Consider the following 26978-nt stretch of genomic DNA (forward strand, 5'->3'; position numbering starts at 1 on the left):
TAATTTATTAAATAAGATACTGACTACTAGTAATAATTTATTAGATAAGATACTGACTACTAGTAATAGTTTATTAAATAAGATACTGACTACTAGTAATAGTTTATTAGATAAGACACTGACTACTAGTAATAATTTATTAAATAAGATACTGACTACTAGTAATAATTTATTAGATAAGATACTGACTACTAGTAATAGTTTATTAGATAAGATACTGACTACTAGTAATAATTTATTAGATAAGATACTGACTACTAGTAATAGTTTATTAGATAAGATACTGACTACTAGTAATAGTTTATTAGATAAGATACTGACTACTAGTAATAGTTTATTAGATAAGATACTGACTACTAGTAATAATTTATTAGATAAGATACTGACTACTAGTAATAGTTTATTAGATAAGATACTGACTACTAGTAATAATTTATTAGATAAGACACTGACTACTAGTAATAATTTATTAGATAAGATACTGACTACTAGTAATAATTTACTAGACAAGACACTACTGGTTACTAGCAACAATGTATCGGTTATCAGAGATAAATAAGTGGCATTAGCTTCAGTAACCCACAAGCCTGCAGTCTTTAGGTTCTTGTTAAACAATGTTTGGAGACCTATAGTAGCTATGACCATGTTTGCTTGCACCAGTGTGTGTCATTTGCTTTCGATGTAAAAGCATTGATCAGGTTTGAACATTGTTTGAGCTAACCAAAACATTGATAAAACCTACAGTAGCTTAGACATGAAGTGAAATATGTTGTACATGTTTACATTTAATTGATATTGGCAGTTTTGATATGAAAATAGAAGAATTTTTGTTAAAAATTGCAGAAAATGCAAGAGACACTGCAAAAAGCGTGGAATGCCAAAGGATCTCCCTTTGAGGGTACACCTTATGACCCATCGTTGCTGAATGTCAGTGGAGGCAACAATCCATAATACATCACACCCTGATTGCAATATTAACCACCTTCTGATTTTCAGACTATAATATAAAGCTGCATGATTACACTAGGTAAATTTTGTTGCTTTGTTCAATAGAACTTCTGTTAGATTCAAATCCTCATACTGCCTGTTGGTGTTCTTGCAAAGTCACTCCTCGCGTACTATCCCTCTCGAAAAGAGCCCAAGAGCTATGACATGTAGGCACCTGCCTAAGTTCTTCAAGTCTAGTTGATGGTTTCGTGCTACCAGACAGTACGGTACCTTTGGAACCATTTAGATTCTTAAGCTTCCTCGTGTGTGGCTGTAAAGGAGCAACTCTATCATCCCTACGCATTGCCAAACTTATCACTGATTTGAAGTCTTTCTTTTGCCAAGCATATATATAACAGTTGACACCAGAGTTGAATATTCCTAGTGCGAAAGTAACTTGGAGCGCACTAGAGCATTTCTTGATAGCTTTAGGACAAAAATCTCCTATGTGGACCGATAAAACTGTCATGTATGGTAACCATAGCAAAATGAAAACTGCAAACATGCCGATCATCGCTTTAGTATTTCGACTTTGTCTTCCCTTTTGAGTTCGGCCATGAGGCAGACTTGTCTCATCCAGAATCTTTGCTTGCTGTTTGAGTGCTGTTCTCGCTACCCACATATATAAGGCAACATTTCCTAGGAAAATGATCAGCAGTATGGCATAGAGAAACACTATGTAGACCTTTCCTCTAAGCCGTAGATGAGAAGGGCTAGGAAATTCGCAGAGTCCTTCTGGATCATTTGGTTTAAGTGATAAGGAAGTGAATACAGGCATAGAAAGAGCAAACATGAATGTCCAGGTGATAGCAATGCTAAGCTTGGCCACTCTCGCTGTCACTTTCTCTGTGTAGAAGAAGGGATAAATAACAGCGATATAGCGATCAAGGGATATCATTAGCATGGCTGCGAGTGAAGATCCCACGACAAAAATTACTACAAATCGATGAATCATGCAGAATGTTTTGTTATCCAGAGAAACTGTCTGAGATATTTGTTGGAAATGAAGCACAGTTTCAAACGGTATTAGCAGGACGCCTACGAGTAAGTCAGCTAGTGTTAGGCTCATTATGTATAAGTTGGACAAGTTTTTTCTCAGCTTCCTGTGTTTGATGAAGGCGAAAAATGTAAGGAGGTTCCCGATAGTACAAGGTAGGAAGGCGATGAGTTCGATCAGAGCCCCGGCTAGGACTCCAACCGTGAGATCCTCTAGACTATCATCGGTTCGGACTGTGTCGACATCAGTGACAAAAGCAAACGATGTTCCACCAACTTCTGAGTGACTGCTGACATAGTAGATGCCGGTAGTAGTAATTGTACCTGTAGTGGTGGTAAAATTACTGTCTAGGAGTACTTGAGTAGCAAAGGAGCTGTTGCTTCCTAGGAAGTCAGTGTCATTCATCACTACATGACTGGTACAAGCCTCAGTGCCGACAGCGGCATGTAGAAATAGAGTTGCTCAGTGGCCATACACAGTATTTACTTAAGGTAAATATCAAGTCATTACACCAATATGGTAGATTGCAAGGCATAACAGGAAAGCTGGTTAGTGAGTGAGGCAACTCACCTCGCCTCTTATCTCAAATCACCTGTTTCAGTTGTCAAGACAGCTCACACTCTGTTATGCAATCTATGCGTAGATAACAGCGCACCCAGCTCTGCGCCTTATTTAGTTGTGCTTGAATTATTGATGGATACATAAACATAAAATTTATGTTATAAAAAATTTTAAAATGTATATTTGCTTCTTATAAAAAATAAAAAAGATAATGAAAGATCTTGTCACATTACATAAAAGAGGAATGAATGTGAATGCACATAACATGATTAAAAGTGTATTAAATCTAAATTTACAAGATATCTCATGGTTGGTCTTCCATGGGGGCAATTCTACAAAAAAGCATATATTCATAAGGCAACAACATATTGCATTATCTGGGAGTTATAATAATTTTTAAAAATACATTAGCCTTAGCTTCATACCTAAATGTGACTATCAACAAAATTTGCGCTCATGGTTAAATCACAATGAGGTCAAGCATTTAACGAGAAAGCATTTCAAGGAAAGACAATCGCACTGTATTAGCACAAATTTGGCAATACTGAAATGCCCTACATTTATCCTCTAGTTGTTGTTAACAGATGGAATACCCTACATCAATTCTCTCTAGTTGTTGTTAACAGATGAAATACCCTACATCTATCCAAGAGTTGTCAGCAGACTTTTAAAGTTCAACTCCGGTACTCGTGCCTCATATTACCAAGTATTAGATGGAAGAGAATTTCTTTGAGGCACGAAAAGTAAGTGACTTACTTGTGTAGTAGTTTCGCAACTAGATGTACAATAAAATGAATTTTACTACTTGCATGGTGTCAGCTCTAAATTAACATTTATGATGGTTTATGTAAAGAGTTTCAAGCTAAAAGGCCCATCAAGTAGGCTCTTTTAGCGGCAGCCTCTCTACTTGTAGTGTCAACTGTAGACAAGTAGTAAACAACTATAAAAACATACCCATGGCTGTTCGATCTCCCCCATGTGCTGCACTAAGCGACTCATTTCTCGTTTTTCCAAAGGTTTTCCTATCATGACAGACTTTCTGCATGCCCTTGATGCGAACATTGCTCGCACACGACTAGGCCGAAAGAATCGCTCCTGCAAAATTAATTGTAAGATATATACTATAAATACAGCGTGTACACGCGGGTGAAAAGATGGTGAGCACAACTGTACATTTGTCAAAATATTTAAAAAGACCTAACTATATAAAATCAGTTAAGTATAGAGTCTATGAGTAGAGAATCAGTGAATACGAAATCATTCAGTACGGAATCATTGAGTACAGTCTAAGAGTACATAATCTATGAGTACAGAGTCTACGTGTCGGAAATCAGTGAGTACAGTTTATGAGTACAGGATCAGTAAGTGTAAAGTCTAGGAGTATAGAGTTTGTGAGCACAGAGTCTATGAGTATGAAGCCTTTGTATGAAGAAGCGGTGGGGCAGCCATGTTAGGTGAATAGTTTCTAAACACAGCATCTGTAAAGCACAGAAATTGCGATATTTCAATGTGTGAAAATAGAATGAACTTACCGGTGCCTCTCTTAGCATATACAAGATCTCATCTATGTCTGCAACAAGTAAATAATAATTGATAAACTAAGTGTAGAAAACTGGTTCATCAACAAATGTAAACATTGTGCTCATATACAAGGTAAGGAGGTGACTGCATCCGAATTCAAACCAGTGCTCAGAAATAGTCATCAGGTGGCTGCTGTAACAATGATGGTAGTAGTCGTGTAGTCTTGTTTATAGCAGCAGTGAAAAATGAGAGGACACTGCTGATAGTAGCTAACAGAGATGTTTATAGGGCTTTAAAAATGACTCGTTCAATTCTCAAACTTTTAGTCATCCTAACTTCCATGAATCAGTTCAATTCAAATCTTCCAAATACACTAAATCAATTTTCTATCAATTGTTATGAAAAAAATTGACATCAAATTAATATATCAAATTCAATTGACCAAAATTAATATATGAAAATAACAAAAACCCCACAATCACTAATTTAGCTACACGTATTAGCTCAGTTCATTGACTGTTTGTATAGCAAATATCAATTATTTCACTATGGATTTCGTTGCTTATTCGGATGAAATTAAGTCACGCTTACCTTTTTTTGCTGACATAGACTCGCTATTTTTGGTGTAAAAACCAGGTTTCTGTCATATAACTTCAATTTAAAGTCTTTTAGAATCAGCAAACGATTCTGCACAAGAATCAATGCATTTAAAAAACAAAAGGATTGTTTAATATTTTGGTAGTTTAGTGTAACCGGCTGCAAAAGAAAAATGCTATCGTTTTTGCTGTTTGACCAAAACGCAGCCACACATCCAATTCAAAAGCGTAGTGGTCAAAAATATCTTTGGTCTAGTGTTGAAAAATTTCACTGGCGGAAGTACTTTTAGGTGCTTTTTAGATGAATATTTATTTTTATTCATCTTAAACTGGAAATAAAAAAAATTGAAACCACGATTTTACACTGTTTTGTGAGTAAGGAAAAACTGTGTAACTGGTTCGTTTTTGGCAAAATAATAATTGAACTTCCTAAATTTCTTGTGGCCAAGTTTTGGGTGGATCTGTTAAGACTGATCCGTGATCAATGTATATATATAGATGCAAAGGCGAGTCGTTGGAAATGCTTTTCGGCAAAATAAACGATATTCACACACAGTAAAAAGAACGAATGAAGTAAAAAAGAACCTTATTGTCAGCGCGTCCACAAACCATATAGCTACACTATATTAGTGCGTAGTACATATTATTGACCAATAAAATATACGCAGTGATATCGGGTTTTGTAAAAACGTGTTTAGCTGGCAATATGGGATTGCACTGACATCTCCGCTTTGGCCCTCACCAAGTAACATATTGGGTTAATTAGTATATCGCTGTTCGTGACGTATTTAATAATAATAGTTATAAATAGTAATAATAAAGGGAAGTATTGGTGCATTTTGACTCGAGCTGTTTTGCTTATTGAAAATAAAGAATCAAATTGATTCGTCTATGGTAAAAGTAAAGACTCGATTCAATTCTTACTGGTAAGATGCGCTGTGTCAATTAAATTCTACAGCAAGAGATACTAGAGATTCAATTCATTTGTGAGCTGAGCCTTAAAGCTTACTCGAGCGAGCATGTTAACTCAAGTGTTCATCTCTAGTAACTAATACGAGAAAATGATGATTGGTAGAGAATGTCAAGCAAATAGTCAAGTATATAGGGCAGGAGCTGCTTACCATCTTTGCCGAAAGTCCAGTTTTTGCTGACGGGCTGAGTTGTGAGAGAAACCCTTTGTGTAGGTTCAGCATCAGCATCTATCGCAAACTCAAAACCATTTTTGTGAAACTTCTCGAGATTATCGATGAGTAGCAGCTCACTATCTGAAGGAAGGTTCAGAGGCTTTGGCCTGTGTAAAAGAACACGCAAGTAGTGCACAGGCAAACACACAGCTGAGTTATAACCTTCTGCAGTCAGGTTACATCAGACAGTTGTACTCTGGTAGCAGACAGACATAACCTTCTGCAGTCAGTTTACATCAGACTTAGTTGTACTCTAGTAGCAGACAGATATAACTTTCTGTAGTCAGGGTACATCAGACTTAGTTGTATTCTAGTAGTAGACAAATATAACCTTCTGCAGTCAGGGTACATCAGACTTAGTTGTACTCTAGTAGCAGAAGATATAACCTTCTGTAGTCAGGGTACATCAGACTTAGTTGTATTCTAGTAGCAGACAGATATAACCTTCTGTAGTCAGGTTACATCAGACTTAGTTGTACTCTAGTAGTAGACAGACATAACCTTCTGTAGTCAGGGTACATCAGACTTAGTTGTACTCTAGTAATAGACAGACATAACCTTCTGCAGTCAGGTTACATCAGACTTAGTTGTACTCTAGTAGCAGACAGATATAACCTTCTGTAGTCAGGTTACATCAGACTTAGTTGTACTCCAGTAGTAGACAGACATAACCTTCTGTAGCCAGGGTACATCAGACTTAGTTGTACTCTAGTAGTAGAAAGATATAACCTTCTGTAGTCAGGGTACATCAGACTTAGTTGTACTCTAGTAGCAGACAGATATAACCTTCTGTAGTCAGGGTACATCAGACTTAGTTGTACTCTAATAGCAGACAGATATAACCTTCTGTAGACAGGTTACATCAGACTTAGTTGTACTCTAGTCGTAGACATACATAACATTCTGCAGTCAGGTTACATCAGACTTAGTTGTACTCTAGTAGTAGACGGATACAACCTTCTGCAGTCAGAGTTCATTAGACTGAGTAGTACTCTAGTACTAGACAGATAGGTATAACTTTCTATAGCAGCAAACACCGCTTAGCTACAATATTTTATCGACATTTCTAAACACTGTTAAGCCTCCACATAGCAAGTTAAATAATTTCAAAACTGTGTCAAACTAGTAGAATGTTGCAGAAAGCATTACTCTACAAATGTAAGGAGTGTTGCTTGAGTTGGTTCAGAACCCAATAACCTAAAAATAAATACTTCAAACAATTACAAATAGTATTAAAACCAATGCATTATATATAATTACTAGTCGAATGCTTGGCGTTGCAAGAGTATTAAAAACAGCTGATGAATAGTTGCAGGTAATGTAGTTGCCTGCCGCTTGTCATTAGCCTAGCACATTGCTAATGGCTAATTTGAGCAAGCTAGTAACTTAAACTTAATAATGAGAGCCGCGAAAGCAAGCTTTAGTGACGTTGTACCGTAACGCAATGCCTATTTTAACCTAGATAATCACTTATATCACCCAATGAATCCATCAATACCGGGTAGCTTAATTGGTAAGATATTTGCCTGGTGAACAGGAGGTTCCGAGATCAAATCCAGCATGAAAGGGATATTCCATTTCTAAATTTTAATAGTTATAGCTGATCAAACCAAAACACAAACTTTGAAATTTATACATACATGTATAGATGTAAAAAATAAACTGTAAGTTAATGACCACAATACAAAAGCAGCAATGATCAGTAAAAATGTATTTGTTATTACTTGATTGTAAAATAGGAAGGTAAGTCGATAGAGTGAAGATTCAAAGAAAAGAAGGTAATAAATCTATCAATATCTTATAGATTAATACTAAATGAAGTCTAAACTAACTTAGTTTTTATCATGTTTGTTTCATTTTTTAATTTTCATCCACCTCTTCACTTTTAAAACTTGAAAATTTTTATTTTGGAAAGTACTTTGAGTGTCAAATACATGTACAGACGGTTTCCAACCTACGAACGCGTTACGTTCCGAACGATTGTTCGTAAGGTGAATTTGTTCGTAAGTTGCTTCAGTGCTATATTTTGTATTATAATTTATGTTTAAGGCCTATATAAGTATATTGAAGGTTTATATAAGTATGTTTAAGGCTTGTATAATTAACCTGTATTGGTTTGTACTGAAAAAAATATTTAATAAAATGGAAATAATACTTTGGTGGACGCCGGGCCATGACACTGCATTTCTTATTTATTGTCATTTCTATTATAATGTTGTTTTAATCGTTATGCTATCACTTATCGTTGTTGTCTTATTTTTTGTATGTGTTGTTCGTTTATTATATCGTTGTTTCACTCGTTGTGCTATTGTTATATCTGATATACCGTAATAACACCATCACTTATCGTCACTTAGATTGTTGTCATACCAACGGCTAGCGGTCCTATTTATTCACCTTGTTAGCCGGTGTTCTTACCGTTTGCCGTTAGCCAGAACGGTTGATATTATTGTATATAAATGAGTGCGCTCATTTAGTTGAGCAGAACAGATAGCCGTACTTTTGGCTAGTGAAATTTCCTTCGCTAATTAAAAACTGAATGAAATTACATGCACTCTCTTATCTTTATTTATTAGTAGAGATCTTGCCAAGTAAAGGCCGGCAAATCTCTTTACAATACGTATGTAAAGTTCAAACAAATAATTCGAAAGTTAATCGAGTTACGAACAACGTACATGCGTTCGTATGTACCGTTGTTCGTAACTCGAATGTTCATAAGTAGGGAACCGTCGGTATTTGCTCAAATTTTATGTCGTATAGTGAACAATTAGCATGTGGAAGTGATTGTAAGCAGAGGTTTGACTGTCTAGGCACTTAGGGTACCACAACTTACACCAACAGTCTTTGTCTTTTGATTACAGTGTGTCGCTGCAACATCTCAAAATTGTACTTCTCATCTGATGCATGCTGATCTATGATGAAGATATCGGAGCCAAGGAGGCATATAATGAAACCCAGATTAAACTGGCCTAGCACTTCCATTTTAGCAAAATCTTCTTTGCTGCAAGAAAATGTTACATCTCATCTAAGAACAAAACTACCAAGTTCAAATAGGCAGCGATAAGTAACAGAATAGGAAAACAGTCTGAGGGAGATGAACTTTCCCCAGTACCTAATAATGTTGCTCAAACTGATCTATGAACTTGCTTACTCTATGGACTGTTTAAGCTCTGCCTCAGCCTCTGCATTTTGACTGGGAGAAATTTTAACACGGAACTTTGGGCAGTCCGTCTGACGGGACTCTCCCAACACGCTACTCCTGTGAAACTGCTCCTTCAAAGCGGCTAAAGAGAAGTGGACAGGTAGAGACGCTGTTGTTTTGAACCATTGCTCATCCTCCTAGCAAAAGATAGAACTCTCATCAGTGCCATGACAACATCTGATAGCATTGAATGGGTATATCAAAGCACGTGTAGTAAACGGGTAGTAACTCTGTGTACTACATAACATTTGGAATGCACCAAAACTTAAATTTGAGAAATTTTTCACATCAAACTCCTACACTTTCACAGAAAAGAGTACCTGAGTTAGAGGTTGTCTTTCATCACTACAGCAGTTGAGACTTTTTGCTCCATTTAATAAAGAAGTCTCACTTCCTAAAGACTTCATCGGGCCCTCTTTTATGACAGAGCTGCGCGTCCCCGCGGGAGTCTTCCCTCTGTCACTAGAAGTACACAAAGTCGAAGGACTATTCTTAGCAGAGGCAGAACTGGTGCAGGAACTGTAGGAAGGGGTCACGGAAGAGAAAATAGACGAGCTCGAGGAAGTGCTAGTGACCGAACTGTGTGTCTGAGGGCTCACCACCATAGAGGGTTCCTTATAGAGAGGCTGTACATAGGAGTCCAGTGTCTGCTCTGTTATGAAGAAGCAAATGAATAAGCTGAAACTCGTCATACTCGAGTGTTTAAAGAAGGCCATTTATTGAGGAAGGTCTAGTCTAGCTGCTGTAACCTACTCACTCTTGTTAGAGGACGCCACCCGATCCTTCACTTGGCTATAGAATTCAGCAAAGCTCCTTTTTAGAGCTGTACCAGCACTTGTCTACAAACCATATGATAAACTTGCGAAGGTAGTACTGGTGGTGACATCCCCAAACATGCTACCTATTACACTGTATGGGAGTATACTAACAGGCCATGGATACTTCCATGTGCTACCTTTACAAAAACAAGCACTATCTACACTGGTTTCTAGCTAATATAACAAAGTTACAAGCAATTTTATACAGTGTGATGGCTTACAATCAGACCTAAATCACATACTAGCATGTCGTACTATACAACGCCAGTTTTCTTAAGAGGTGTAGCATTTAACTTCTAAGAAGTAACAAATGCTGATTTTTTCATTTGTGATAAAACTAAATTTTTTGATTTGTTTTGACTACAAAAATTTATTGCCTAAACATACAGAGTAAAATCAAAAGATTGGATTAGTTTTGCACTATTATTGTGCAGCTAGAATGGAGGATTTTGCAGACCTTGGTTTTATAACATCCAAAGAGTTTTGATAACAAAAACATTAAAAAGTGAGTAATAATAAAATTTGAATTTAAATTTAAATTAACAATTTGGCAATATCAATATAATGACAACAATGTGATTTGGCTCAATATAACAGCCAGCACTTGAAATCTCTGGCAATAAAGGAAGTAAATTCAGCAACAAAGTCATTACAATTGAAGACCTCAACGGAAGAATGATCAATGTCACAACTGTTCAAACTTGAGATATAGCCATTTTAAAGTTTACAAACTTTTTGTTAGAGAGAATCACATCTTAAATCATGAAAACCTTTTAGCCATTGGTCAATAAGAATGTTACCTGTGAATATCAACAAAAAAGTGGTAGACATAATTTGGTGTGACACAACATGGCCCAAGTTAAAACCACTAAACGGACATTGATTGTTTTACTTTGGAAATCATTGACACCTCTTTACGCATTATGTTTTATTAGGTGATAATGTTACAATGTTATAATGTTCTGATTTTAAACACTATATTGCAGTAAAATATGGGGTTTCAAGCATCTAAATTTCAACCAAACAAAAAAAGTCACAAAACGTGCTCACTATCGGAGACCACTTTATCATCACCATGCAGTGCGACATAAAACTCTAGCAGTTGGACCTAAAAATTTGGTCAAAAACATCACATCTGCGTACTTCTTAAAAAAACAAAGGTAGCCGTTCAGAGTACAACTTCTTTATCTGCCGAGGTAATACAGACTGTCCTTTCCTCTTTGTAATGACATGTAAGCGCAGAGGTCCAGTGTAGGGTTCCTTCGCCATAGCAAACCTCGGGCTTTTGGCATCAAAATTGATCACTCTAATTGGACGAATGGGGAGAGGGCAGGTGGGCTTGTAAAGACCTTCCAGGTATTCGGTTCGGGCAAAGGAATCTTCCTGTGTAAGTTCGATTACATTGAAGAGAGATGGCGACTTTCTGAAACGTCTAAATTCTTGCCACCAATCTTGTGGCATTTCAGCAGGGTTTTTTGGTTTACCAACCTAAACTGCTTATCACACTCCATGTATGAGTGGCCTCGATTAGGGATTACAATCGAAATATTTCTGAACAGTTTTTTTACATGTGCCAGGTAGTGCATGTACTGGAGTACAATGTAGCTTTTGTTCTGGCTGGCACACGAGTCACAGAACACCAGTGAGATTTTGAACATCAAGTGAGCAGGTCTCCACAAAGTGATTAAGCATGGAGCAGACATCATCCGATCCCTTCTTGACTACAGTTTGGCCATATACGTAGAAATGAGATTTCCCTGAGCCAAACTCATGAATATTAAATGATATGCATGTTAGCTGGCGTTTGTAGTATACGTCATTTGTGCTGATGTTCGGGGCAGGGAGATTCGTTTGGTAATCCATGCATATTGCCATAGAGGTGAGGTCTTTTAGGGCCTGCTAATTCGCTTGCGCCTGTAAAACTGGTTTGCCTTCTTAGGTGTAGGGTGTTATCAGCTAGCGCTTGTGAGAGCTACTTAGCCAATGACTCATCTCCTACTTTCTCCTTCAACTGAGTGCCAATCAGGATTTTATTGGCTTAAAACTCATCACACGTAGAACGTGTCTGTGTGCGGATAGCTGAAGGAAATGTTGTACTGGTTTACAAAGATTTTCCTCCAGTACTCATAGCTGCACTTTGTGTCTGAGTTTTTCTTTTTGAACATTTTGAAAAGCTTCGTCTGGTTCAGTTCTACTAGAAGATAAGAGTAGTCGGCTTTGTTCTGTGCTATAATGAGACCTTTGATCTTGAACCAACTCAATGTGTATGTGGATAAGCTGAGCCGTCCCTCCTGAGAGCATGTTCGCAACATTACCATGCTTTCCCTGTTTATCAACTGGCGGTTTGCCTGCAAATAAGAAATTCAAGCTAAAAGAAAGTCTTCCCAATGATTTAATCGATAGCAACAATCTATGTACTACATACAGGTAAATGCTACTCAATACACTCATGCATACTCGTGACACCGATATTGCTCCCGGCACTGAAGGCCATAACATTATTCTTAATACCCAAGTTTCATAGGGCTAAAATGTTTTGTCTAACCTTTTGTTGTGAGAGCATTCTTGATAGTTTGAACTCGCCGATTGGTAATTCCAAACACAGAAAGGAAAACTTTGAGGCAAACTTGAACCTCTTTCATGCGGCCATGGCTAAAGACTTTCAGGCTGTATGTGTACGAGCCGTTTTGAAACTCAGCCTTTGCATCATCATCTTTTCAAGATTGCCTTCGTTTGACTTCAGCACTAGAAATAAAGCTGGATAGATAGACGTCCTGCTCGTCTCGTGATTTGTAATCATTCATAAAGCCTAAAAAATAAGAAAAATAATTCTTGGCAACTGTTCCAAACCAAAGAAATTGAATCTTTGATACAATAGTTACCTATCTTAACATACACTAAAAGGTATTGTATTCTTGTATATTACTTCTTTTATTGAGGACTCCAAAATTAAACCCAAAAGTCAAGTGATAACAGCTATAGACTATGAGACCACAGCTTTTTTTCAACCATCTATTTGACTTCACAATCATTTCACTGAGCGTTTTACATGTGAACCAAGTTTTACTAAAAAAAACAAAATTAACTTATCTTAATATTTGAAAAAATAAAAATAGTAGAACTCACCTAGTATGAGGTTTTCTCTTTCTAAAGTACTGGTGATATCAAAGCACTTCAGCCTGGAGTATTTGCAATCATCACCAGCTGTGTGCTCCTTCACTCTTCTTTTCCTGGCTATTTCACGCTTGCTATCATGGATCTTTCTTTTTTTGGCTTATTAGTACTCTTGGAATATTCCCCTTCATCCCCACTGCATCTATCCATTGTATCAAGTTATTAACTCTTTCGTGGTAGTACAGTATAAGCTCTGGCCGTAAGCCGATACATCAGCTTGCGGCTAGCTAGACCAATCAATTTTTGTCTCCAACGAAACAACCTTGTTGCCAATCACGTTCAACCAATCGAAAATCTTTTTGCTAAGCAATTCCATTTCTAATAATTTTTCAAAATGGAAAAACCAAATCGCGATCGCAAATCACTTGACTGGACGATGATCATTATTGCTTTGTAGCCCTTAGACATTGATCAGTTTTGCAAAGAGCTAGTTTATTTTAAACAAGGATATCTCTAGAACTGGATCTTTTTTTACTAAAAGTTTGTTACAGAGACTAAACTTTGTGGCCAGAACTATCTAAGGGAAGATAACTCTAGTATTTTGAGAACATGTGACATTGATCATTTTTTTGTTGAAGTCTTTAATTATAGCGGCTCATGTAGTATAGCATTTCTTATCTTGAATAATATTAGACTGCTTTTTATCAAGGCTCTACATAAAAATTGAAAAAAAGTGACACTGTAATATAATACAACAGCAGTAACATCCAGCACAATGACCAGAGTTCATGTTTGTCATTGACCTTGTCCTACCGCTTGTGCACAAGTTTGAAAAACTATTAAACGTCTCACAAGGTCTTTACTCAAGTTTACTAAAGTTATCTCCACTGTCAACATTATCACGAAATGTCGAGACTATGAGTGTCCCAGTTTCTTTAAAAACCACACAACTTTTTCTATAAATAGTGATATCTATCTAACTGATGTATACAGCTACAAGTAACGATGCACCACCAGGGGGAGTAAGTAACAAGGGGTTACAGGTGCCATGATGATTGAGAAGGTTCCATAGGGTCCTTCAATGGCTGCAGAAGTAAAATGAGGTTTGGCTTGGACTGTCATAACTAGGCTGAAACCAAAAGGCCTGATAAAGCATTATCTCAGCCAAGTGACTGACATATCACTGTTGCTGAACACTTCAAAGTCATTTGCCGTATCATAACACACTTATTATGAGTATGTCAAATAATTTACTAATACAAGACCACAAATACAACGTACATGTATTTATAATGAAAAAGATATTTTACACACTAAATGGTTTTTGTACTTTTTACACAGAAATGTGTTTCGACTGAGATATCTCAAGTAAAGCTTCACTAAAACCCATTGAATACCTGTTCTGCATGTCTGGACATAACATGTTATTGCTAACATTTTCTATGGCTGAGTAAAAATACAGAACTGATGCTCTCATCCAGGTCATAAAGGTTTGTTGTCAGATTAGTTCCAAAACATACTCGTGCTGTAGAGACTGAGTGAGTGTAGTGTGCTGACTGAGTGTAGAGATAACATTGTACAAAGCAAAGCCAGGTGCTGAAGCTGTAGAGGATAGAACAGGCAAGCTATGAGTCAGGTCAAATGTCTATAGCGCAGTAACACACCTCTATCTCAATGTAAGTGTTTATGGAAGCTGGGAAGCATTTGTGAGGTGGCGTGGACAAAACAAAGAACCAGATAATTTTACAACAGACATTACGAAGGGACCTCGTCGCAGGCAGGACCTTGATTTCAAATACCGTCAAATTTGAAGTTGGTCTCGAGAAAGGATAGATGTTGAAGACGGAACATATATTTAAACTTGGCTTTCTACTTTTCCAAGTTTGAAGAAAAAAACTACAACCTTGACATAAGTAACATAACATAACCTTGACATAACTTACCTGGGTTGGTTGAGATCCAGAAATATCTGGAGATGTGAAGGCCGATGCTTCTGCCTCCCAGAGCGCAACTAAAGACGTCTGCAATACATTTTGTCATATAATAAGGGATAATAGCATAATGATGGTATGTTATGAAGCTTTGGCTCCAGCGCTACCAAACAAGAAAAACCTAAGAACATCTGAGAAAATGTGAAGAGCCTACAGTACCTTTACAGAAGCGAGGAGGATGGGTTCAAACTCCATGAATATCTTCCTCTTGTCAGGGGTCACATTCACATCAATAGCGCCTGTGGCACATAAAACTCAGTAAATAAAAGGCAATCAACTGACAGCAGCTGGGGCACACATAAAATACAGTAAAAAAGGCAATCAGCTATGGAGTGCAGTGGGATGGCAGTAAAATAGAAGTGGTGCTGTTAACCGATGACTTCAGGAGCTTACAGTTTCCAGCTCGGAAAGTTGGGCTTTTTAACTCTTTTTCTCTTACATTGTGAGTAGAGAAGCTGTTGAGGTGCATGTTAAGTGTTAGTGATGTATGGATTAACCTATTCCTCAACTTACTATAATAAAATACCCTAGGACACTTATGTATTCGCCTCATCTAATTTTCACGTTTCCGTGGAGTCATCCTTTTGCGAAAATTTCATGTGCAAAACTAAACTATCATAACAAACAAGCGAAAACGCGAAATTAAATAGCTTTGTTCATTGATAGTCCAAGAAACAAATGGCAGCAAGCGATCAAATTGCATTATCGACCTCGCCCACACCATTCTACCTGCGGTTCACAATTACAAACTAGTCCCAAATAGAAATTTTTTTCTTATCGGTGAACCAGGCCTGTATTCCCAGGGGCAGCTGGCCGGCTGAGCCGTCCCAACTTTTTAGGAACCTTCCGTGGCTAAGTACAGTCAAACTCGGATAACTCGCCCTCGGATAAAATGAAACATTTCATCTCAAACACAAGATTAACTCGAACGGATTTGTTTGGTCCGTTCCCACGCAATGATAAATTGCTTCTGATAACTCGACCTCAACATCATTTATTCGATAAGTTATTGGCCCAATGGCTATAGAGACGGTTTTTATCGCTGTAGAATATCACTTTATTCGAAGCCATAGAGACAAACATCAACTTTTAGTAGTTCTTAGGCGTCATTATTATTTATCATCATCAGTGGCAAAATATTCTTGTTAACGACCTTTATAAAGGTTTGCAAAATATCAAGTTTTACCAAACATCAGCTTGGCCATGTCCCATCGAAAGCGTGGAAACTTCCGTATGAACTTAAAATAAAATCGGCAAAATGTATCTTTGTTAAAACGCTCAAAAGAAAAAGATGTCTTTTTTCTGAGCGCTTTAACTGCGGTCAAGTTTTGCCTATTTTAATTTAAAAACGTCTCGTCAGTCACATCACCTAAAACAAAACAAATCTCAAAAAATAGAAAATGTTGATACTTTCTGATAAATTTTTTTAAAACTTTACACGAGAGGCCCGGCTGAGGACCTACATAAGAAAAACCTGTTGGGGGCTGACACCGCCTCCCTCAACACCCCCAGGTGTTCATAACTAGTCGCCTAACATTAGCTGCCCCAACTTGCAACCAGTGAATATAGGCCTGCGGTGAACTGAACCTGAGGAATCTAATTATGTTTGTTCCACTGCATTTATTTTCACATCACTATATTTTCGCACTCATCAGAGCTGCGAAATTAAGGTGCAGTGAAATTTTGCTCTATACTCTACTCACGAAACTAAATACTAGCGATATATAAGTGTCTTAGGGTACTCCAACCTATTCAAAACTGCTTCTACACAAGTAAAGTAATACGGCACAGCTCTACATTATGCTAGTACATCTTATTCATAACGATATTATGTAGAGTCTGTTGGAAAGACCAGACACCCTCTTAATTTGTTAGTCTCTATCAATCAATTCAACATATGTAGACGATACGTAGATTCTGACCTCTGTATATGAAGCCGATTAAATACAAATTTAATATGCTCTGACCTGCTTCGTATCTTGTATCATACATTCACAATAAAAATACACTGTAATTCATTCCCTAGCCCAACACATATGTTAACTCCTTTATAGATACTGTAGTCAAATTTCTACTTTTGATCACATTAATATATGAGTTTTCAAAATGAAATTAAAATTATGATAAATATTTGCTTAAACTCGAAATAATTCAAAGATACAATGTTATTCAACGTGTATTGAAACATTGCACTTTCATGAACAAAGTGACGAACGAGGCTGGTAAAAATTAAAAATAGAACGTAAAAATATAAAAACAGTACAAAATATATAAGCAAAGTTAGCTTAAACTCAAGGCATTGTCAGAACATGTGAATGGGAGAGTAGCAATACGATGCAACAAATGAACGGTGCAGAAGTGGAGGTAAAAGTGGAGGTAGAAGTGAAGGTAGTGGTAGAGATGCACAGTGAAACTTACTCTAATGGATGAGGTGAATGTTAAACCTGCAAATTTTTTTTTAACTGTATACAAAACAGAGAATCTTCAAAAATTTGGTTTCTAGGCAATATTGGTTGATATAGAGTAACATACATGTACTTGCTCAACTTTAGACATCTCAGAAAACTCATATGCCGAGGCAATCATAAGCAGAGATATAAATGTAGTAGTAGAGTAATAATGGTGATAACTTGACAACAGGAGTCATACAAAGCTCATACATAGCAAAGTCGCACAACTGAGGAGAGAGCTGATGAGCAGCGCTGACTAGTTGACCTACCTTTATCGACAAGGATGTTAAGGAAGACACATGGGTACTGGTGTTTGTTGTATGTGTGATAGACTTCATTCACAAGCCGACTCAACTGAAATAATGAAGATGAACACTAACACACTCCAGGACTAGCTTACCAGCAAGCCTTGCTTCGTAATGGCTCAACAAGTTACCTCCTTTTTGCTGGATAAAACTAACATGCTTTTTGCTTTATCTGCTGCGCCTACAATGATTTTTTTCGAAGTTGAACATTCTAATTTTTAAAAAGCGAGAACCCTTTAATTTTTTTCATTTATGAGTTGACGGTGAGATTTTTTTTGTCAGTAGTACAAATAAAAATATCGTCATTTCGTTGGAGACACTTGAGACGAATGAAGAACATCTGAAAATGTTTGTGCTGAATTTTGCAGTTCAGTCACTTAAGATGTTGTATAATAACTTATTATTATGTCGTCAAGTTACACGATTAAGTTACTTGATAACAAGTTGTATTTCAATGTTTACAGACAATATTTATATACTGTTTAAATATTTAAAACACAATTTTTTTATAGCCCAAACAACATTTCTCAAAATATTTACAGCTCCATACACCCACCTTTGCAATCTCACAGGGTCGTCCATTAATGTAGTAGTACTGCCGGTCAGAACTGCCACGCCCACATCCTCGGATACTCGAAGAGATGTGTGCTGAGAGGGTGAAGGGGAGACAATCTTGCTGACTAATGTTGAACTCTTCTTGATATGGCTCAGATGGAGGGAGGAGCTTAAGGGGCCTTAATGAACTCAACTACAATAGAGTAGCATCTCTGGATCAGTCTCCTTGCTCCAAACAAACCGTCCATTTGTGGTTAGCATCTTTAGTTTGATAGAATACTACTTTTGCCTTTTTATAAGTAGAGTTAAAAGACAGGTCAGGTAAAAAATTGTATTTTACATTTTTGACAGGTTATTAGAACAGACAGAGCTCTAGTCCGCCCTTGAGCCACTATTGCAAGGAGAGGACAACCTTAAACATCAAAGCAAGGTGAAGAAATGCCATTATGTTTGGCATTCATGGCCTGAGAGATGGTAGTGTGCTACTGCATCCTTAATGAAGAGACAGTCAAGTTGGTAAATGGAGTAGCAATGCATGAGCTAGATGTGAAGGTACTGTATACATTTTTTCTAAAGCTGAAATTAAATTTCCATATAGCATGTAAGTCTACTGTTACATTATGGGGATGTTCGCTACAGTACATTAAACAGTAAATAGCCCACACAATTACACATGTTATCAGTTAGCCATCAGGTGCAACAGTTGTATTGAGTCAAGTCCATACAGATTTGTGTCACAAATAAAGAGAGTATTCTCTACATACTATCGCTTTAGTTTACGAATAAACATTTGCATAAATGTTCATAGCTTAACATGGCTGATGAATATACCGTAAAACTCCTTCCAACTGCTTTGTGTCGCAAACTTTTGAAAATCCAATACATCCTGTAAGTTACTACTAATATAAGTTATCAAATACCTGAATACTTGTGCACTACTACTGGCCAGTGGCAAGGCGTACAGTAATAATAATAGCAGTCAGCCTTAATGGTTATAGAGAGCTCCATTGCAATGGAAATACCAATCAAAATGGAGAGAAATAGTACAACCTGGCCGAGTAATACTGCAATGCTTCCTGAGCATGTGGTTAACCAATACAGGAAAGCAGATATATATATATATATATATATAAGATATTATACAAAATGAATGAAAGGCTATGCAGCGAATTTTCATTGACATTGTACACTGCAGTCCAAAACGTCCAACTTAGCAAGCTTCTGTCTTTTCAACATATCATATTGTAACCATATTGACAGTTTATAATGATACATCGCTTTATTATCCTCTTCTACATTCCTCACTTCTAGTTTATATGTAGTCATTAAATCTTTATGGAATGTGTGACCTCTTGACCCTCAAATTTAAACTTCAACACATAAGCGCTATAAGTGTTCACGACTGAGCTAGTAATAACAAGATATTTTGAACTGAAAGTAGGTCAGACTTTGGCTGCATGCTGCCCCACCCCTGGCAGGCCTATGGAGACACCTATAAACACTATTAATTTAGCTTTTTTATCAGATTTACAAAAGCAACACAATGCGTTCTTGAATGCTGGAACTGCGTCTGTTCTCAAAACTTAAAAGAGACAATAAATCTATAAAATAGGTACAAAACATGACATCACATTCCCGATATGAAATGGCAGCATCCTGTTCAGCTTACGAATCAAAGCAATAAAGTTACCTGCTTGCTTCCAAAGATGGTAGCGATGTTCTCCAGCATCTCATTGGAGCCGTTAGTGGAGAGAACTATTGACCTCTTACTGCAATCAACAGGTTTAGTGTAGGTAAATACAAACAATTAGCCATGAATAGGATAGGATGTTCAATATTAAGACACGAGTCTAAAGCCTGGTTCCCATATCGATTGCGAGACTATGGCGGTAACTTGCGCAGCAAAACGCTTGCGACGCTAGGCTCGCCGGCATCTGTTCACATAAAAAGCTGCAGCAATAAACATAATCGCGTAACCAAATAAAATGTTCGCTCGCCATGCCATTTCTATAATGGTGACCTTCACCTGTACAGTGCATTTCAGGAAGGTTTTGCCGGCAGCCTTTTGCAAAATTTGAACCGCGCTAAACTATTGCGTTGCAGCCGGCAACTACCGACGGACCTCGGCAGTACCCGGTGCGTAATTCCCCATTTCACCGCTAATAGCCTGCGGTGCTGTCGCCGGTGCTTTGCGACGTATATGGGAACCAGGCTTTAAGAGAGAGACCACCTCTGGTCTGACTCACTGCTCACCTAAAAAACTAATAAATTTTGCAGAAAAGGAAACAACCAGAAATGTGATTCAGATGTGAAATAAAACGCAACTGTGTAGTCAACCTATCAAGGAAGAAAACAACTATACTTGAATCATTTACAAAGGAGCTCACCCCGCGGTTGTTGTGTTGGAGCAGGTAATTTTAACATTTCTGCTGATTATGCAGTAGGCGTTTAGTAACGACACCATTTTGTGAAACTCTCGCTTCAAGTTTTTTTGTAGTTCCTTGTGTCTGACAGGCAGGGTGCTGAACAGATTCTCCAAGGTCACTGTTGTACCCACCTATGGGAGCAAATTGACGGTCAAGCTATCCAATAAGTAATAGTGTTACTCGGGAGACAGTTAAAACAATAGCTAACTACGAGCATACACTGGAAAAGGCATAAATGTTCTAATCACATTCAAAATTGAAATCAACCAAGTTGGTAAATACAATCAACACATTTGTTTTTGTATGTTTGGAACTATAAGGAAACATTATGAATTAAAATAGCTCTACAAAGAACAGCATCCAGTTTAGAAACTTAAATATTCAAAATAAATAATTAAATACCATAAATTGCAAATTAAAGCGATAGATTTCTTCACGTTGAATAGAGGACAAGAAAGCATTACCGCTGAAAGTTAGCACACCTGTCGAGCGCAAGAAGCTTTTTTGGCAATCCGCCCATAATGGTCGTAGACAATCCTGGTGGCTGCCATAGCGTCCTTGTGCCGTGTACAAACTGTCAATTTGCTCAAGGCACACAAAGAGCTCAATGCCTCTCCTCGAAACCCAAATGTAGTGACTCCATTTTCGAGGTCATCAAAGTTACCAATCTTTGAGGTATGATGCTTCAAAGCTACAAAATGTATGCAAGCATCTCTGCGCTTAAAATCCTCAAATGACAAATTTTACACAAAACATATGCCTGAGGTAAAAAGTAGAAATTGTGTGCATAAGGAATGATTGACAAATACATGTACTATCTTATGCATTTGATTGCGCAAATCAATCTACCTTCAAATTTAAAAGTTTTATGTGGTGTATAACTGAGTGAGATTTGAGAAAGCAAGTGTTTTATGTGGTGTATAACTGAGTGAGATTTGAGAAAGCAAGTGTTTTATGTGGTGTATAACTGAGTGAGATTTGAGAAAGCAAGTGTTTTATGTGGTGTATAACTGAGTGAGATTTGAGAAAGCAAGTGTTTTATGTGGTGTATAACTGAGTGAGATTTGAGAAAGCAAGTGTTTTATGTGGTGTATAACTGAGTGAGATTTGAGAAAGCAAGTGTTTGATGTGGTGTATAACTGAGTGAGATTTGAGAAAGTAAGTGTTTTATGTGGTGTATAACTGAGTGAGATTTGAGAAAGCAAGTGTTTGATGTGGTGTATAACTGAGTGAGATTTGAGAAAGTAAGTGTTTTATGTGGTGTATTACTGAGTGAGATTTGAGAAAGCAAGTGTTTTATGTGGTGTATAACTGAGTGAGATTTGAGAAAGCAAGTGTTTTATGTGGTGTATAACTGAGTGAGATTTGAGAAAGCAAGTGTTTTATGTGGTGTATAACTGAGTGAGATTTGAGAAAGCAAGTGTTTTATGTGGTGTATAACTGAGTGAGATTTGAGAAAGCAAGTGTTTTATGTGGTGTATAACTGAGTGAGATTTGAGAAAGCAAGTGTTTTATGTGGTGTATAACTGAGTGAGATTTGAGAAAGCAAGTGTTGTATGTGGTGTATAACTGAGTGAGATTTGAGAAAGCAGTGTTTTATGTGGTGTATAACTGAGTGAGATTTGAGAAAGCAAGTGTTGTATGTGGTGTATAACTGAGTGAGATTTGAGAATGCAAGTGTTGTATGTGGTGTATAACTGAGTGAGATTTGAGAAAGCAGTGTTTTATGTGGTGTTGAACTGAGTGAGATTTGAGAAAGCAAGTGTTTTATGTGGTGTATAACTGAGTGAGATTTGAGAAAGCAAGTGTTTTATGTGGTGTATAACTGAGTGAGATTTGAGAAAGCAAGTGTTTTATGTGGTGTATAACTGAGTGAGATTTGAGAAAGCAAGTGTTTTATGTGGTGTATAACTGAATGAGATTTGAGAAAGCAAGTGTTTTATGTGGTGTATAACTGAGTGAGATTTGAGAAAGCAAGTGTTTCATGTGGTGTATAACTGAGTGAGATTTGAGAAAGCAAGCGTTTTATGTGGTGTATAACTGAGTGAGATTTGAGAAAGCAAGTGTTTTATGTGGTGTATAACTGAGTGAGATTTGAGAAAGCAAGTGTTTTATGTGGTGTATAACTGAGTGAGATTTGAGAAAGCAAGTGTTTTATGTGGTGTATAACTGAGTGAGATTTGAGAAAGCAAGTGCTTTATGTGGTGTATAACTGAGTGAGATTTGAGAAAGCAAGTGTTTTATGTGGTGTATAACTGAGTGAGATTTGAGAAAGCAAGTGTTTTATGTGGTGTATAACTGAGTGAGATTTGAGAAAGCAAGTGTTTTATGTGGTGTATTACTGAGTGAGATTTGAGAAAGCAAGTGTTTTATGTGGTGTATTACTGAGTGAGATTTGAGAAAGCAGGTGTTTGATGTGGTGTATAACTGAGTGAGATTTGAGAAAGTAAGTGTTTTATGTGGTGTATAACTGAGTGAGATTTGAGAAAGCAAGTGTTGTATGTGGTGTATAACTGAGTGAGATTTGAGAAAGCAGTGTTTGATGTGGTGTATAACTGAGTGAGATTTGAGAAAGCAAGTGTTTTATGTGGTGTATAACTGAGTGAGATTTGAGAAAGCAAGTGTTTTATGTGGTGTATAACTGAGTGAGATTTGAGAAAGCAAGTGTTTTATGTGGTGTATAACTGAGTGAGATTTGAGAAAGCAAGTGTTTTATGTGGTGTATAACTGAGTGAGATTTGAGAAAGCAAGTGTTTTATGTGGTGTATAACTGAGTGAGATTTGAGAAAGCAAGTGTTTTATGTGGTGTATTACTGAGTGAGATTTGAGAAAGCAAGTGTTTTATGTGGTGTATAACTGAGTGAGATTTGAGAAAGCAAGTGTTTTATGTGGTGTATAACTGAGTGAGATTTGAGAAAGCAAGCGTTTTATGTGGTGTATAACTGAGTGAGATTTGAGAAAGCAAGTGTTTTATGTGGTGTATAACTGAGTGAGATTTGAGAAAGCAAGTGTTTTATGTGGTGTATAACTGAGTGAGATTTGAGAAAGCAAGTGCTTTATGTGGTGTATAACTGAGTGAGATTTGAGAAAGCAAGTGTTTTATGTGGTGTATAACTGAGTGAGATTTGAAAATGCACACGTGTACCATTTGCATTTAGCGATATCTCACATTGTTGTCATGCATGTTCATATTTAACAGAAGTACCGAGGTGAAGGACATAAATTTGAAGATGAACTTACATAATATTACAGTAGATTTTATCAGAAAGTATCAACATTTTTATATCATTTGCGATTGTTTTTGATGTTTGAGGTGATACGACTGCCAGGATGTTTCATGATTAAAATCGATAAAACTTGATCGAAGTTACTCCAGTCGCAGCATTATGCATCTTTATTCTGTCAGTCCCTTTGCAACTATAGATCTCATAATCGCACCTTCGCTTGAGTCTAAGAGAATTAACTGCGATCTAGTTTTGTCAATTTTAATCTTGAAACATCCTGACAGTCAGATCACCTCAAACATCAAAAACAATCACAAATGATAGAAAAATACCGATAGTCTTTGACAAAATCTACTAAAAATTTGTGTAAGTTCGTCTTTAATGATATTGAAGACAATCGGCTCCCGTTCTGGTACATTCATCAATCTCGCCATACTTGAGTTCGTTCAGCATCACTTTTTACCTCGCCAGAAGTGAAGAACACCGCGTTATCACCATGTAGAACAATAACATAACTTACTCAGTCCTTCAAAGTTGTTCTCTTCCACACCAGGGCCATTGTCAATAACCTCAATCATTTTACTTCCGTACTCTTGCAGACGAACCTCTACAAGACGCAAAAACACTAGTGAATGGTCGAATCACATAACAAACACATCTAATGCTGGTACAGATTGCAAGAGAACAGTTGCACAGCAAAGTATGAATGCAGTACTACATGAAATACGTACAAAGAAGACAGTGAGGTGAAGCGTACCTACGCTACTCGCACCCGCATCAACAGCATTCTCAACGAGCTCTTTGACGGCAATAGCTAAGGTCAGAACAACTTGACCAGAACATAGCCGGTGCACTGTCGACTGTTCAATTGGCTTGATGTCCATCAGCTCGGAGTGTACTAAGGGCAAAATGAATTGTCTAGCTTGGCACTTGCTGACCCTTCAACAAAACCTAAACATAAAGGAATACGGAATTTTGCTTTCTCAGTCTACATTGAAAGGACCAACTAAAACATATTCAAAAGGATAGAACAAAAACTGTTTATACAGAAGCCGAGAGATCGCCGAGTTGGTAATAATATTTTTTATAGAAAATTTAACATTCACCACTTTATGCCACAAAGATCTGTATACAAGATCCCTTTATTAACAGGCTATTATAATCCGTTGTAATAAATCAGAGAGCTGATCATACCAGCCAATGTTTAGGCCAATGATTAACATTACCATGTAAGTAAAGAAGTAGTATGATTTGTGTTTATAAATAAAGGTGGATGCCACCATTCAGTCATGACCACAACAAACACTTGATATTAGAAATATCTACAAATATTTCTTCACATACAATTTCTAGCGCATTCAGAAAGCTATCAAATATACACAATCATGTGTGCAAGAGACTGAAAAACAATTGCAAAAACAATGGTAACACTAAACCTGATGTTGGATGTAATATATCTATCTTCTATCTACATCTATATATAGATTTCTCAGTTTGTCGTTTGTAGGATTGATTGTCCGACTATAGATCTTAAAATCTGGGAATAAATATTTCGTACCGAAGGAAGATTCGATCTCAGACCCTGCCGTTCGCCCGTCTGACGCCTTACTCACTAGACTACAGAAATCAAATTGCTAGCTTGTCAATATAAGTCATTATATGAGAGCAAATACCTAACTGCTTGGCGTATGACGAGGGTCATAGCATAACGTCACGAGAAGCTGTTTGCTCACATTATTAAACTGTCTAATAGCGAGCAACTCTTCTACTACTTCTCATTGTTTATAAGACAACACACTTCTCTCATGATATGTAGTTTGAAAGTTAGAATGGCAAATGTTGTTATATGTTAAATACATATCAATTTTCTGTCCAAAGACTTTTCCATTACCCGGGCAACGCTGGGTGGCACAGCTAGTGTATATGTATAAATCTCAGTTTTTTTCATGTGATTTGTCAGTCTGTGTGTCAAGTTACGCCAATAAAGTTCTAGGAATGAAAAATCTGAGTTGCACTGAATTTGCACTCGGAACCTCCAGGTCTACAGACAGGCGTGCTACCTCCTAGGCCAGGGGTGCCCAACCTTTTCCATTCAATTCCCCTTTTGCGTTTTCATTAATTTGATTCGCCCCCTTCCGCACTTTTAACTCACATGACTAAAAACAACCGATACAAATTATAATCCCATTTTATTGTACATATCTAAACATATAACAACATAATATATATTTTTATACAACACGCAAACAACACACAACAAAACATGACCTTCGGCATGGCGGTGAATTAGTTTATGACTCGCTCAACTTACTATCCAATCAAAATCTGGATGGATGTGTTCACATATATCTGGGTTCTGACTAGTAGCTCATTATTAGCAACTAGTGTTATAGATAAAACCAAAATGTTAAATGATGAAATCCAAACTCCCACTGCAGGACATAAATTAAAAATTTAAAGGTTGACTTGCAACAAAATTCACATTACAGGTATTTGGTATCAAAAGATTCACCATGTCTTACTCTGCTGTGTTGTAGGGGCAAAATTTGTGGGAATACAATTACAAGCTCTTAAAAGCTCAAAAACAAAAAGCCGCCGTAGATTGGAATCTCTTTATTTCTCTGACGTAGTCATGAAATTTGGTTATCGTCTTGTCAAGTGATGTTCTCCCATGAATTGAAAGGGCAATGAAAAGCTCAATATAAAACTTATCGTAGCACTAGTTTATGACAAACACTTCGGGTTTTACTGAAGACCCCGTATCAAATATAGATGCTCGCTAGTTTACAGTTTTGTTTCGGTTTGGTCTAATTGGCAAGTCGTAATCTGATCATGTGACCCAATACTTCGCAAATAATTTCTGCAGCACTTTTCGATTATCACAAATGACCAACACGCTCATCATGATTATCAGACAATGATATGTACTCCTTCAAGCTAAGGCTAAAAAATTAAACGAATTTTTTATGGTAAGTTATAAGATATCACTGCTAAAAATGACAGCATTAAAATGACGATAAAACAGACGCGTAAGAACAATAGACATG

The 26978-nt window shown here is 37.0% G+C and overlaps 3 protein-coding genes and 1 pseudogene across 4 annotated transcripts in view; 1 reads left to right on the plus strand and 3 right to left on the minus strand.

Annotated features, from left to right (window-relative positions):
• Window positions 1-1079, plus strand: part of LOC137390173 (nudC domain-containing protein 3-like) — a 17800-nt gene extending 16721 nt beyond the window's left edge. For both annotated transcript variants that reach the window (XM_068076454.1, XM_068076455.1), the window contains exon 8: window positions 844-1079. In XM_068076454.1, coding sequence (XP_067932555.1) covers window positions 844-951 — 108 coding nt within the window. In that variant the 3' untranslated portion in view covers window positions 952-1079. The remainder of the gene's footprint in view (window positions 1-843) is intronic.
• Window positions 970-2418, minus strand: LOC137390172 (histamine H2 receptor-like). Its single transcript, XM_068076453.1, has one exon. The coding sequence runs from the start codon at window positions 2387-2389 to the stop codon at window positions 1076-1078; it is 1314 nt and encodes a 437-aa protein (XP_067932554.1). The 5' UTR covers window positions 2390-2418; the 3' UTR covers window positions 970-1075.
• On the minus strand, window positions 2416-24815 carry LOC137390171 (mismatch repair endonuclease PMS2-like). The gene is made up of 17 exons (XM_068076452.1): window positions 24689-24815; window positions 24452-24538; window positions 21190-21398; window positions 20669-20838; window positions 19972-20050; window positions 18283-18474; window positions 17691-17775; window positions 15131-15210; window positions 14924-15001; window positions 9806-9887; window positions 9369-9700; window positions 8998-9185; window positions 8680-8847; window positions 5784-5953; window positions 4078-4115; window positions 3500-3640; window positions 2416-2877 (listed from the first exon to the last, which is right to left on the minus strand). The coding sequence occupies exons 1-17, from the start codon at window positions 24813-24815 to the stop codon at window positions 2815-2817; spliced, it is 2289 nt and encodes a 762-aa protein (XP_067932553.1). The 3' UTR covers window positions 2416-2814.
• LOC137392246 (uncharacterized) lies at window positions 11905-12670 on the minus strand (annotated as a pseudogene).
• Window positions 24816-26978: the final 2163 nt, after the last annotated feature.

The sequence above is a fragment of the Watersipora subatra genome, chromosome 3, assembly GCF_963576615.1.
Source record: "Watersipora subatra chromosome 3, tzWatSuba1.1, whole genome shotgun sequence".
NCBI lineage: Eukaryota > Metazoa > Bryozoa > Gymnolaemata > Cheilostomatida > Watersiporidae > Watersipora > Watersipora subatra.